Below are 12,948 nucleotides of genomic sequence, written 5' to 3' on the forward strand. Positions count from 1 at the left end.
CAGACGGCCACGCTCGGATGGTGTTTTTATGTGCCACCGACACAGGTGCCAGACGAGGCTGGCAGACGGCCACGCTCGGATGGTGTTTTTATGTGCCACCGACACAGGTGCCAGATGAGGCTGGCAAAATGGCCTCGATCGGATGGTGCTTGTTACGTGCCCACAGCACGGAGGCCAGTCGATGCGGTACTGGCTACGGCCACGTTCGGATGGTTTTCTTATGTGCCACGTGCCACCGGCACTGGTACCACAAAGATACAAATTCCATTGATGTTCATCTATTTTGATTTGTTTTGATTTGATTTTCACTTGCCTCAACAGGTCTTCACAAGTGTCACAAGAAGGAAGGTATGCATAGGTGGACTGACTACGTCCCAGGTAGGGGCCATGGGTTATGGCCTGACTAGTCTTGCCGGGTCTTCGGATGGTGTTTTTATGTGCCACCGACACAGGTGCTAGATGAGGCTGGCGAACGGCCACGATCGGATGGTGTTTGTCATGTGCCCACCGCACTGACTACGGCACTGATGGATTTCTTGTGTGCCACAGGCACTGGTGATCGGATGGTGTTTGTCATGTGCCCACCGCACTGACTACGGCACTGATGGATTTCTTGTGTGCCACAGGCACTGGTACCACAAGATACAAATTCCATTAATGTTCATCTATTTTGTCTATTTTGATTTGATTTGATTTTCACTTGCCTCAACCGGTCTTCACAAGTGTCACAAGAAGGAAGATATGCACAGGTGGACTGACTAGTCTTGCCGGGTCTTCGGAAGGTGTTTTTATGTGCCACCGACACAGGTGCCAGATGAGGCTGGCGAACGGCCATGATCGGATGGTGTTTGTTACGTGCCCACAGCACGGAGGCCGGTCGATGCGGAACTGGCTACGTTCGGATGGTTCTCTTGTGTGCCACAAAGTGTGTGCCACCGGCACTGGTACCACAAAGATACAGATTCCATTGATGTTCATCTATTTTGATTTGTTTTGATTTGATTTTGATTTTCACTTGCCTCAACAGGTCTTCACAAGTGTCACAAGAAGGAAGGTATGCACAGGTGGACTGACTACGTCCCAGGTAGGGGCCATGGGTTATGGCCTGACTAGTCTTGCCGGGTCTTCGGATGGTGTTTTTATGTGCCACCGACACAGGTGCTAGATGAGGCTGGCGAACGGCCACGATTGGATGGTGTTTGTCATGTGCCCACAGCACGGAGGCCAGTCGATGCGGTACTGGCTACGGCCACTTTCGGATGGTTTTCTCTTGTGTGCCACCGGCACTGGTACCACAAAGATACAAATTCCATTGATGTTCATCTATTTTGATTTGTTTTGATTTGATTTTGATTTTCACTTGCCTCAACAGGCCTTCACAAGTATCACAAGGAGGAAGGTATGCACAGGTGGACTGACTACGTCCAGGTAGGGGCCATGGTTTATGGCCTGACTAGTCTTGCCGGGTCTTCGGAAGGTGTTTTTATGTGCCACCGACACAGGTGCTAGATGAGGCTGGCGAACGGCCACGACCGGATGGTGTTTGTTATGTGCCCACAGCACGATGGCCAGTGATGCGGTACTGACTACGGCCATGTTCGGATGGATTCTTGTGTGCCACCGGCACTGGTACCACAAGCGGTACTGACTACTTTTTATGTGCCACCGACACAGGTGCTAGATGAGGCTGGCGAACGGCCACGACCGGATGGTGTTTGTTATGTGCCCACAGCACGATGGCGAGTGATGCGGTACTGACTACGGCCACGTTCGGATGGATTCTTGTGTGCCACCGGCACTGGTACCACAAGCGGTACTGACTACGGCCACGTTCGGATGGATTCTTGTGTGCCACCGGCACTGGTACCACAAAGATACAAATTCCATTGATGTTCATCTATTTTGATTTGTTTTGATTTGATTTTGATTTTCACTTGCCTCAACAGGCCTTCACAAGTATCACAAGGAGGAAGGTATGCACAGGTGGACTGACTACGTCCCAGGTAGGGGCCATGGTTTATGGCCTGACTAGTCTTGCCGGGTCTTCGGAAGGTGTTTTTATGTGCCACCGACACAGGTGCTAGATGAGGCTGGCGAACGGCCACGACCGGATGGTGTTTGTTATGTGCCCACAGCACGATGGCCAGTGATGCGGTACTGACTACGGCCATGTTCGGATGGATTCTTGTGTGCCACCGGCACTGGTACCACAAGCGGTACTGACTACTTTTTATGTGCCACCGACACAGGTGCTAGATGAGGCTGGCGAACGGCCACGACCGGATGGTGTTTGTTATGTGCCCACAGCACGATGGCGAGTGATGCGGTACTGACTACGGCCACGTTCGGATGGATTCTTGTGTGCCACCGGCACTGGTACCACAAGCGGTACTGACTACGGCCACGTTCGGATGGATTCTTGTGTGCCACCGGCGCTGGTACCACAAGGATACAAATTCCATTGATGTTCATCTATTTTGATTTGTTTTGATTTGATTTGATTTTCACTTGCCTCAGCAGGTCTTCACAAGTGTCACAAGAAGGAAGGTATGTACAGGTGGACTGACTACGTCCCAGGTAGGGCCCACGGGTTATGACCTGACTAGTCTTGCCGGGTCTTCGGATGGTGTTTTTATGTGCCACCATGTTCCCACAGCACGGAGGCCAGTCGATGCGGTACTGGCTACGGCCACGTTCGGATGGTTTTCTTGTGTGCCACAGGCACTGGTACCACAAAGATACAAATTCCATTGATGTTCATCTATTTTGATTGATTTTCACTTGCCTCAGCAGGTCTTCACAAGTGTCACAAGAGGAAGGTATGCACAGGTGGATCGACTACGTCCCAGGTAGGGGCCACGGGATATGGCCTGACTAGTCCTGCCGGGTCCTCTCATGCACAGCACACTTCCATAGGACTCGGTCTTCAGTCATTTCCTTGGTGAGACCTAAAGTTCGAAGGTCGTGCTTCACCACCTCGTCCCAGGTTTTCCTGGGTCTACCTCTTCCACAGGTTCCCTCAACTGCTAGGGTGTAGCACTTTTGCACACAACTATCTTCAGCCATTCTCGTCACATGACCATACCAGCGCAGCTGTCTCTCTTGCACACCACAACTGACACTTCTTAGGTTCAACTTTTCTCTCAAAGTACTTACACTCTGACGATTATGAACACTGACATTACACTGACATTATATTGATATACATATATGTGTGTGCGTATCAATATTTATATCAACATTGCTTGCCAACTAATGTTGGTATGTTTACGTCCCCATAAATTAGCAGCTTGACAAAAGAGACCGATAGAATGAGTACTTGGGGTCAATTTGTTCAACTAAAGGCAATGCTCCAGTAACGTCACAGTCAAATGTTTTAAGAAAGCAAAAGATAGCAATAAACAAATATGCCATTTCACTCCTGAGCAATGCTGTTTGTGTGTATCCACCCTTATCTTGACATCAGATGATGGTGGTAAAATGAGTATCACTGTCATACAAATAATGTTATTCATTTTCAGTTATCTGTGAAAAACATGCCTGGCTCAGGAGAAGCATTATCTTGCAAGGATGGTAGCCGAGCTGGAGCACCACCTCGAAGGGTTTTAGTCAAACAAATTGCTCCTTGTGCTTTATTGGAGACCTATTGAGTCAAGTACATCAACATAAAAAATCAAATGGGAATTGTAGTTGTGATACCTGTGCAGTGGCACGTAAAATGCACCATCCGAACGTAGCTGATGCCAGCGCTGCCTTGACTGGCTTCCGTGCCAGTGGTATGTAAAAAGCACCAACCAATCATGGCCGTTGCCAGCCTCGCCTGGCACCTGTGCCAGTGGAATGTAAAAAGCACCCACTACACTCACGCAATGGTTGGCGTTAGGAAGGGCATCCAGCTGTAGAAACACTGCCAGATCAGACTGGAGCCTGATGCAGCCTCCTGGCTTCCCAGATTCTGGTCGAACCGTCCAACCCATGCTAGCATGGAAAATGGACGTTAAACGATGATGATGATGATGATGATGATATTCTATTGGTCCCTTTTGCTGAACCACTAGGTGAAGGAGACTTAACAAACAAACACACACACACACACACATATAATCAAAGGGCGTCTTTCAGTTTCTGTCTACCAAATCTATGCAGAAGGCTTTGGTTGGCCTGGGGATGAAGTAAAGAACAGAGAGCAAAGAAAATGACAAAGCTAGAAATACCTTGAATCAAATTTGGGTAGACATATTGGTGTCCATGATTCCGCTGCCTTGAAAGACTCTGATGCATTGACAAGGTTGATAATAAGATGGAGATCCACTGGATGTAGGAAATATTTTTTCATTCGGACTAACGTTACTAACTGACTGCTGGCAATGATAAGGGCAAAAACTAGATCCTGCAAGCAGAAGTTAAAGCGGTTAGTTTTTAGAACAAAAAGTATTCAGTGAATTTTAGGTTATTATTTTAGGGAAGGTAACTTTGCTGTCAAAACAGTGAAGACGTTTAAAAAAAAACCCCAAAAAACGGTGTTCATTTAACCCTTTCATTACTGTATTTATTTTGAGATGCTCTGTGTTTCTTTCAATTACTTTAAATATAACAAAGAAGTTAGTAAAATAACTTAGTTATCATTAAGCCAGTGTTAGGAATATAAATTGTGACTAAGGTTTGGTGGAAGATTTTAATTCAAAACTTATGAAAACAAGACATTTGTACTCAGAGCCAGAGCCGGTTTCAGCTGGGTTGGTAACAAAAGGGTTAAAAGCTGTTGAAGGAAATAAACATTGGGAACAGAAGAAAAAAAACATGCAATTAGGTTATTAAATTAAGGGCTGTTTTCAAGAATTACCAGTGCTTAACACTAATTATAAACATTTGTAGGTAATGCAAGTTATATAACATATACGAGGGGGGTGCTGAAAAGTTCCTGGCTTTGAGTAAAAGAAAATACAGGAGGATTAGTTAATTATGATTTTCTTCAACATATTCCTCTCTCAGATTCACACAGAGCAGCAGCCCTTCTGTCTTTCTAAGCTCTGTAAAGAACTTGGAAGATTGGGCCTCTAATCAGGCTTTTCGTGATATCCTTAAAGCCAGGAGCTTTTCAGCACCCCCTTCAATCTAAAACAAAACAATACATGACCATATCGTAATTTATAATAAGGACATATGTACTTCATCATCATCATCGTTTAGCATATATTATATTTGCAATGTGCACCTCATGTACCTGTAATCTACTCATATTGTGCATGAACACATTATACGTGTAATATTTATGTCATTATTGGCGTTAGGAAGGGTACTTGGTATTAGAAAGGGCATCTAACCATAGAAACCATACCAGATCAGACTGGAACCTGGTGCAGCCTCCAGCTTGCAAGTTTCAGTCAAACCATCTAACCCATGCCAGCATGGAAAGCAGATGCTAAATAATGATGATGATGATGATCATCATCATTATTATTTTCCATATAAATATCAAATGGAAATTGTAGTTGTGATACCTGTGCTGGTGGCAAGTAAAAAGCACCGTCCGAATGTAGCTGATGCCAGCACCACCTTGACTGGCTTCTGTGCCGGTGGCACGTAAAAAGCACCAACTGATCATGGCTGCTGCCAGCCTCCCCTGGCACCTGTGCTGGTGGCATGTAAAAAGCACCCACTCACGGAGTGGTTGGCGTTAGGAAGGGCATCCAGCTGTAGAAACACTGCCAGATCAGACTGGAGCCTGGTGCAGCCTCCTGGCTTCCCAGACCCCGGTCGAACCGTCCAACCCGTGCTAGCATGGAAAACGGGCATTAAACGATGATGATGATGATTAGTATGATTTGGACAAGTTGTTCATTATATGTCACTCATAACATTTTAGTTGTATGTGTGTGTGTGTCTATATAAATGTATCTATGAATACTACATAAGTATATACAGTAATCTCTCGCCATATTATGGTTCTTTAACATGTCTACATTGAAGAATGGTGTGCTTGAGTGGTTTGTTTATTTCATATTTTGTTTTTTTTTACTTCCATTAATTTATTTTGGACAGTTTATTTATTTTATACTTTATATTATTGATTTTTATTTCTATTATTTTTATTTTTGTAATTTTTTTTATACTTTGTATCTCAGTGCATTTCTGTGTTGCCCTTTGTCAATGGAGGGTGGATAGTTTAATAAGAATGTGAGGGGAGAGTAATAGCTGGTTAAGGAAGTGAATAGAGGTGGGTGAGAATGACTAGATATGTGAAGTGTTAAGATGGAATATAGCAGAGAAGTGATATCTGAAGGCACAATGAAGAGGTGTTTGGCAAGAATAGTAAGAGAAGGGAAAGGAAGATAATGAGAATAAAGGACGGTAGATTCCAAAGTGAGGAAGTGACTAGTATTGCATTAAAAATGACAAGAGAGAAATTAATAACATAATGCAAACATCAACAAACAAACAAAATTGTGAGATGAAATTAACAAACTAAAATAAGCTTCAGTGTTTCAATTCAGATGTGATAAAAGGAGGAAAAGGAGTAGTAGAAAACATTACCTTCACTTTACAATGCTGCACAATGGCCTGAGCTATAGTATCACGAATTGATCCTTCGAGGGGCAGACATCGGACAGCCCCAAGTAAGAAACCAGGTTCACTGTCCATCATATTGAGTAAATTGTCGATAAATTTCTCAGCACCACTAAGTAGACGCCGGAGGTCAAAGTTGTGTCGCTGTTTGAAGATCTTGGCCAATTGACTGAGAGTAAGGACACTGATGATCTGATTGTAGACATAGGACAGTTGCAGGAGTAGCTGGTGGGTGGAATCAGGACCACGAGAGACACCAACTAGAAAGAGGTGTTCTCGAAGAAGGAAGACAAATCGATGATCTCCAGCCACGATACATCGGATGCTGTCCTTCTCAGAGTTTGTAACAAATGAAACCAAAGCTTGCATGACTCCCATCAAAGTTACTAGATTATCTTCATTGCCGAATCTGCAAAGAGAAATCAATATGATCATCACCATATGTAACTGATTTTATTTTAGGGAATAAAAATTTCATCTGTCTAGGTTCATAATAATGTCTAATATATAAAACAGAGATGTGTGCATATTCACTTTTCATGTCAAAACGGCTTCACCAATTACTTCCATACTTATGATGCATGAATAATTTGACCTCGGACATATAATAGGGTCTTCATTTGATTTTTTTATTTAAAATTATTAAAAATAAAAAATATTGCTTTTTATATTTTGATTCGACGGTCATTTGGAATGCTCACAGCAGCCATATTCCTACCACTCTATGTCACGCTGGTGAGACCCATATTGGAGTATGGGATTCAAGCCTCTTCTCCTTATCTCCTCAAAGACATACAGCATCTCGAAAGAGTCCAGAAGCTGGCTACCCGCATGGTTCATGGTCTCAAAAATTTGTCCTACGAAGAAAGGCTGAGGACGCTTGACCTTTATTCTCTTGAAAAACGCCGCCGCCGTAGTGATCTCATTCTCGCCCACAACATCATAAGCGGAAAGTGTAACCTCTTGAAAGAGCTGTTCTTCACTCCTGCTCCAGAGTGTCGGCTGCGGGGTCATTCCGAAAAGCTCTACCTGCGACGATTTCATCTCAATCGAAGGAGAGGAGCTTTCTCCGTCCGGGTTGCGGATCCGTGGAACAAGCTGCCAGACGAGATGGTAAAGATGCCGACGACCGCTTTGTTCAAAGCCTCCCTGGACCTCAAGTGGCCTGAACTCTTAACATGAACACCACCCTGTACTTAACTCCATGTCCCCCTACATGGCCTTGCTATTTGCTTTTGAGCCAAATTAACTAACTAACTAACTAACATCTTTCAAAGATTTTAATATTTTTTCTTCTGGTTTTCTAGCATCAGTGACGTAACATATATCTTTATGTATATCTCTCTATTTCTATCTCTCTATCTATATCTCTTGTTTTCACTTTCATTTTTCAGACGTTATTCTTTTCACTTTCAGTTTTCATAAGTGACTGTTTAACTTCCATGTTATTGTTTTCACTATAAGTCTAAGTTTCCAATCGCTATTTACAAACAAACAATGACAAATTACTGAAAGAAGTTCACAATTACTGATATAAGTAATTTCATAATTTACTGACAGAAGTATCTTCATAAATTTCACTTCAATCCGAATGGTCATGTGTTTTTCTCTTGTTGACGATTTCTTTCTGGTTCCTTCGCTAATGGCTCCTTGGTTCACTGAGTGACAAATTTCGCTTCAACCCATACAATACTTTATTTTCCATTAAAATTTCTTAATTACTTTCGGCCCGTCATTTAAACAAACATAATTTCCGTTACCAAGTTATTTTCATTGTTTACTATCTTCTGAACTTGTGTATTTCCGTATACATATATAACCATATGTAGAAGGAAAGTGTCAAATTTGTTGGCATAACTACAGATTTCTGCCCCACCCCCACCAAATTTTGATGATCATAACTTTCAGAAAAATGGATATTTTTTAATAAAATTTTCTACGAATATGTGCTATATCATGTCCATTTCAAATATATAAAATTTTGAGGGGTAAATGTTTTAGGAGGGGGTGGGGGATTTTCTGAAAATTCACTTAACTTTCAAGAAAATGGATATTTTTTTAATGAAATTCTCTACAAATATACCTTGGAATATTATTACATTAGATTCACTTCTTTAAAAAGGTTTCTCAAAGTCAACTTCCAGTATTGACATAAAAATGGCAAAGTCTCTCCCTGCCTAATTTCTATGTTTTCATTTCAAGTTTTAATTCACTATTTGTAAACAACTACCATAAATTACTGAAAGAAATATTTACTAAGTTCACAAATTTAAATATTTCGTACAAGATAGTTTTCAATGTGCTTTTATTTATACAATTTTTTCATTCCTCCACAAATTTTTTCTGAAGAAATTTAGATCCTCCTAAATTATGCAATGGGACAAGGTTGATTGTGACGACATTATCACCTAATATGACAGAAGCTATCATCATCACTGGATGTGCCTCTGGGGAAGCAGTTTCCATTCCAAGAATTCTAATCAAACCAACAGAATACCCTTTCAGTTCAAACGAACACAATTCCCAATGCGACTTTGCTTTTCAATGTCTATTTATACAGCTCAAGGTCAGTCTTTGAAATCTACTGGCTTGCTTTTCTCATGGTCAATTTTGTTGGTTGTTCCAGGGTAGGTAGTTTGCAAGACTTATTTGTCTATGCTCCAAATCAGAAAACAAAGAATGTTGTTTAACCAGAAGCTCTTACATAATTTCTTTCAACATATGTGGTAGAATTTATCTCCTTTCATAAAAGTGGTAAATTTTGTATTTTCATTTATTATTATTATTATTATTATTATTATTATTATTATCATTATTATTATTATTTTGTATTACGAATTCAGAATTGATTTCCCAATTAAAGAATAAATTGAATTTAGAATAACAAATTTCTATACAACATATTTTGCTTTTTCTTCCAATATGTAATGAAAAAAAATTTCATTCCCGGGCAACGCCGGGTGCCTTTGCTAGTTGATCTAAATGAGAGAACTTATACGTGATTCCCCTACCCACATTTTCTTCAGTGTCATTTCATTATATTGTATTTGTTTTCTTCACAGGCTTGGATGAGTTTGAATGGCTACAGCTGTTACTACAGCAACTATATGATACATGAAATGCCAGGCATATAACACAGATATGATAGCATTGAGTAATTACATTATATACTGTAATATGTCAACAAAAATGTCATTGGTTACAGGTTTCCAGTAGACCAATCAGTGCTACTTTAGTGTATGGACTACTACAGTATCCATAGTATATGCTGTGAAATGACCTGATCTGGGTTAGGACTAAGGTTAGGGTTTAGAGTTAGGGTTAAGTTTTAGGGTTAAAGTTAAGGATTAGGGTTTATAGTTAAGGTTAGCATTAGAGTTAGGGGTTAGAATTAAGAGTTAGGATTTGGGCTAAACTGTAAGCTAAAGTGGCGCCAACTAATCATTGCTTCACAGCATACCTGATGGCAATTAAGCAAAGGGAGTTTCTATACCCTCAGCATAGAACAGATATCTAAATAGGTTTTGTTTGCATAGTGCTGGGTTTTTACGTATACTCACACACATTCCAAAGTTTTTGCATACTTTATGTTTAATGAATTCCATTAATATAGTGGTAGTCAACTTGAGACTACGTTAAAAGACTTGTCTAAAGTATTTCCCAGTAGTATTGAACCTGAAGCCATATGGTTAAGAATTGAACTTCTTAAAAACAATCATGCCTGTTTAGAGATGTGGTAATTCAAGATAAATACTACATGCATTAAAGATATTCTCTCTGTTGTATATTCTCTCTGGTCCAGGTCAATCTATCCATAACTACCCTGTCTTTTCCTACATGCAGTAAACCCAAGATCACATTATCTATATCTTATTCTAAGACAGTAGGATGTGATTTGAGGGCTATTTAGCTGCTTTTTCTAGCAGATCAAGCAACCACAAAGAGGCTCCCTCATGTAGTGTATACACTGTACAGAGATAAGGAAAAATCTGTGTGAAGGGAAGAATGTACTTTCAACAGCAGGGGTGTGAGTATGTGTGACCCCCTTCGGTCATGAATGACCATGGGATTGCACCTAGAAAGTTATCCTCCAAAGCACAAGTCTGGACAAGGTTGTTTATGGAAGACCAGCAGTCTCCCATGCATACCAGACTCCCGTCTCCATGCCACCGATGTTATCCAAGGGAAAGGCAAAGGCCGATACAGCTTGGTACCAGTGACGTTGCAGCTCATTTATTAACGTGCAAGTGGCTGAGCACTCCACAGACACGTGTACCCTTAACGTAGTTCTCGGGGAGATTCAGCGTGACACAGGGTGTGACAAGGCTGGCCCCTTTGAAATACAGGTACAACAGAAACAGGAAGAAAGAGTGAGAGAAAGTTGTGGCAAAAGAGTACAGCAGGGTTCACCACCACCCCCTGCCGGAGCCTCATGGAGTTTTAGGTGTTTTTGCTCAATAAACACTCACAATGCCCGGTCTGGGAATCGAAACCGCGATCCTACGACCGCAAGTCCGCTGCCCTACCACTGGGCCATTGCGCCTCCACCTGTCTAATGTACTATCATAAGTAAAGAAGTGTAATAATTACATAGACATTAATATGTTTTTAATTTTTCATCTATAAAGGAAGCACAGTGACCACAGCTTTTACAGCTTTAGTAGATTTGAAATAAAGATAACTGTGGGAGTATTGTAAGTGTAACAACATCTGTTTAAATTCACATCATCTAGGTTAGCAGAAAAAAAGAAAAAGATGGATTTGATGAGGAGATGGAAAAAGAGTGTATATATTTATAAGCAAACTCACCTGGAATATACTGGCTTCCCAGCTTCACTAAGTATGAAAACATGCTTTTTGTGATGGCGCCAAGCAGGGTGATTGACATCTTCACCATCACTGATGGTATCTGCTGACATGCGCATCCAGTTTGGTCCAGCATTACCCCCTGCATTACTATCTGAAGACAAATTCATTTCTTCAATATTACTGATCACCTCTGCAGGTACACTAGTTTCCTGGGGTTCAGGTTCTTCCTGCAAGAAACATGGTATTGCATGCAATTAACAATTAAGGCAAGATAGAGAGAGTGACATATACAAAATCACTCATGATATTCTGACATGGCGAGCTGGCAGAAACGTTAGCACGCCAGGCGAAATGCTTAGTGGTATTTCGTCTGCCGTTACGTTGTGAGTTCAAATTCCACCGAGGCCGACTTTGCCTTTCATCCTTTCAGGGTCGATAAATAAAGTACCAGTTATGCACTGAGGTCGTTGTAATCGACTTAATACCTATGTCTGTCCTTGTTTGTCCCCTCTGTGTTTAGCCCCTTGTGGGTAGTAAAGAAATAGATATTCTGACAGGGCTGAAGAAATATGAAACCTTAATGAATATAACAGTCTTGAAAGAGCCACTTAATATTAAATAAATAATATACCCTCTACTTGATGTATTGAGGACTTACTTTAAATGAAGTTCCTTCCATTCTAATAGAATCACCAACTACACACACACACACTTACATGGCCATATGGTTGAGGAGTATTCTTCAGAACCACATGATTAGGGGTTCTTCCTCACTGGGTTGGCTGTTGGGCAGTGTTGTCTACTATATCTGCAAACTGACCATTGCTTTGTGAGTGAAATGTGATCAATGGAAACTGGTAGAAGCCCTTTTGTCGAGTTCACAAGGTATAACTTCAGGCAGTAATAGAAGATACTTACCCAAGAGATGAATAGGTGGCTTTATGACAGGTGCTGAAGGCTGAAGTATGATATAGGAGCAAGCACAGGTGTCTTGCTATAGAGAAGATACATGGTCACCTTGCATTATATGAGAGTGAGTGAGAGTAGCTGGAAGGAAGATAAAGATGGTGGTGATAGGATACCAGAGTGTATGTACTCTGAAAGTACAAGGTGAGTATAGAAACTGGATAAGCAGGGAAGGAAAGGGCAGGTAAGTTCGTAAGAGAGAGAAAAGGGAGTGACATATGGTTAGAAAAGGGACTAGAGGTGGAGGTAATGAGAGATGATAATAAATATCAGAATGGAGGGGAGAGGTGTGAGAGATAGAAGTGGCTCAGGATGGAGAAGCAACAGGTGACAGCACAGGATGGAAGGAGAGTTGCAGTGTCATAATCCTGTTGATAGATCAGTGAGTAAGAAGATGGTGTGCAGGTTGTGAGACCGAGGTGGAGATGAACAGTGGCAGAAATGAAAGTCAGAGTGACAGAAGGGTGGCTAAGGTGCTAAGTATGATAGCAGATACAAAAGGTGTTAAAGAAGATATGGCAGACCTATGATGTAGCTTAGAGGAGAGGGAAAGATAACTGAAGGCAGAGAAAAGAGTGGGGAGTAATCATTGAAAAATGGTGTGAG

General features: G+C 41.5%; 1 protein-coding gene across 1 annotated transcript in view; it reads right to left on the bottom strand.

The window, feature by feature from the left end:
• The window catches only part of LOC115212493 (protein SAND), a 38,081-nt gene that overhangs the window by 7,829 nt on the left and 17,304 nt on the right, over nt 1-12,948 (bottom strand). Inside the window, exons 2-4 of the mRNA XM_029781351.2 lie at nt 11,377-11,603; nt 6,535-6,976; nt 4,215-4,390 (exon numbers count right to left, since the gene is read on the bottom strand). Coding sequence (XP_029637211.1) covers nt 4,215-4,390; nt 6,535-6,976; nt 11,377-11,603 — 845 coding nt within the window. The remainder of the gene's footprint in view (nt 1-4,214; nt 4,391-6,534; nt 6,977-11,376; nt 11,604-12,948) is intronic.

The sequence above is a fragment of the Octopus sinensis genome, linkage group LG1 (genome assembly GCF_006345805.1).
Source record: "Octopus sinensis linkage group LG1, ASM634580v1, whole genome shotgun sequence".
NCBI lineage: Eukaryota > Metazoa > Mollusca > Cephalopoda > Octopoda > Octopodidae > Octopus > Octopus sinensis.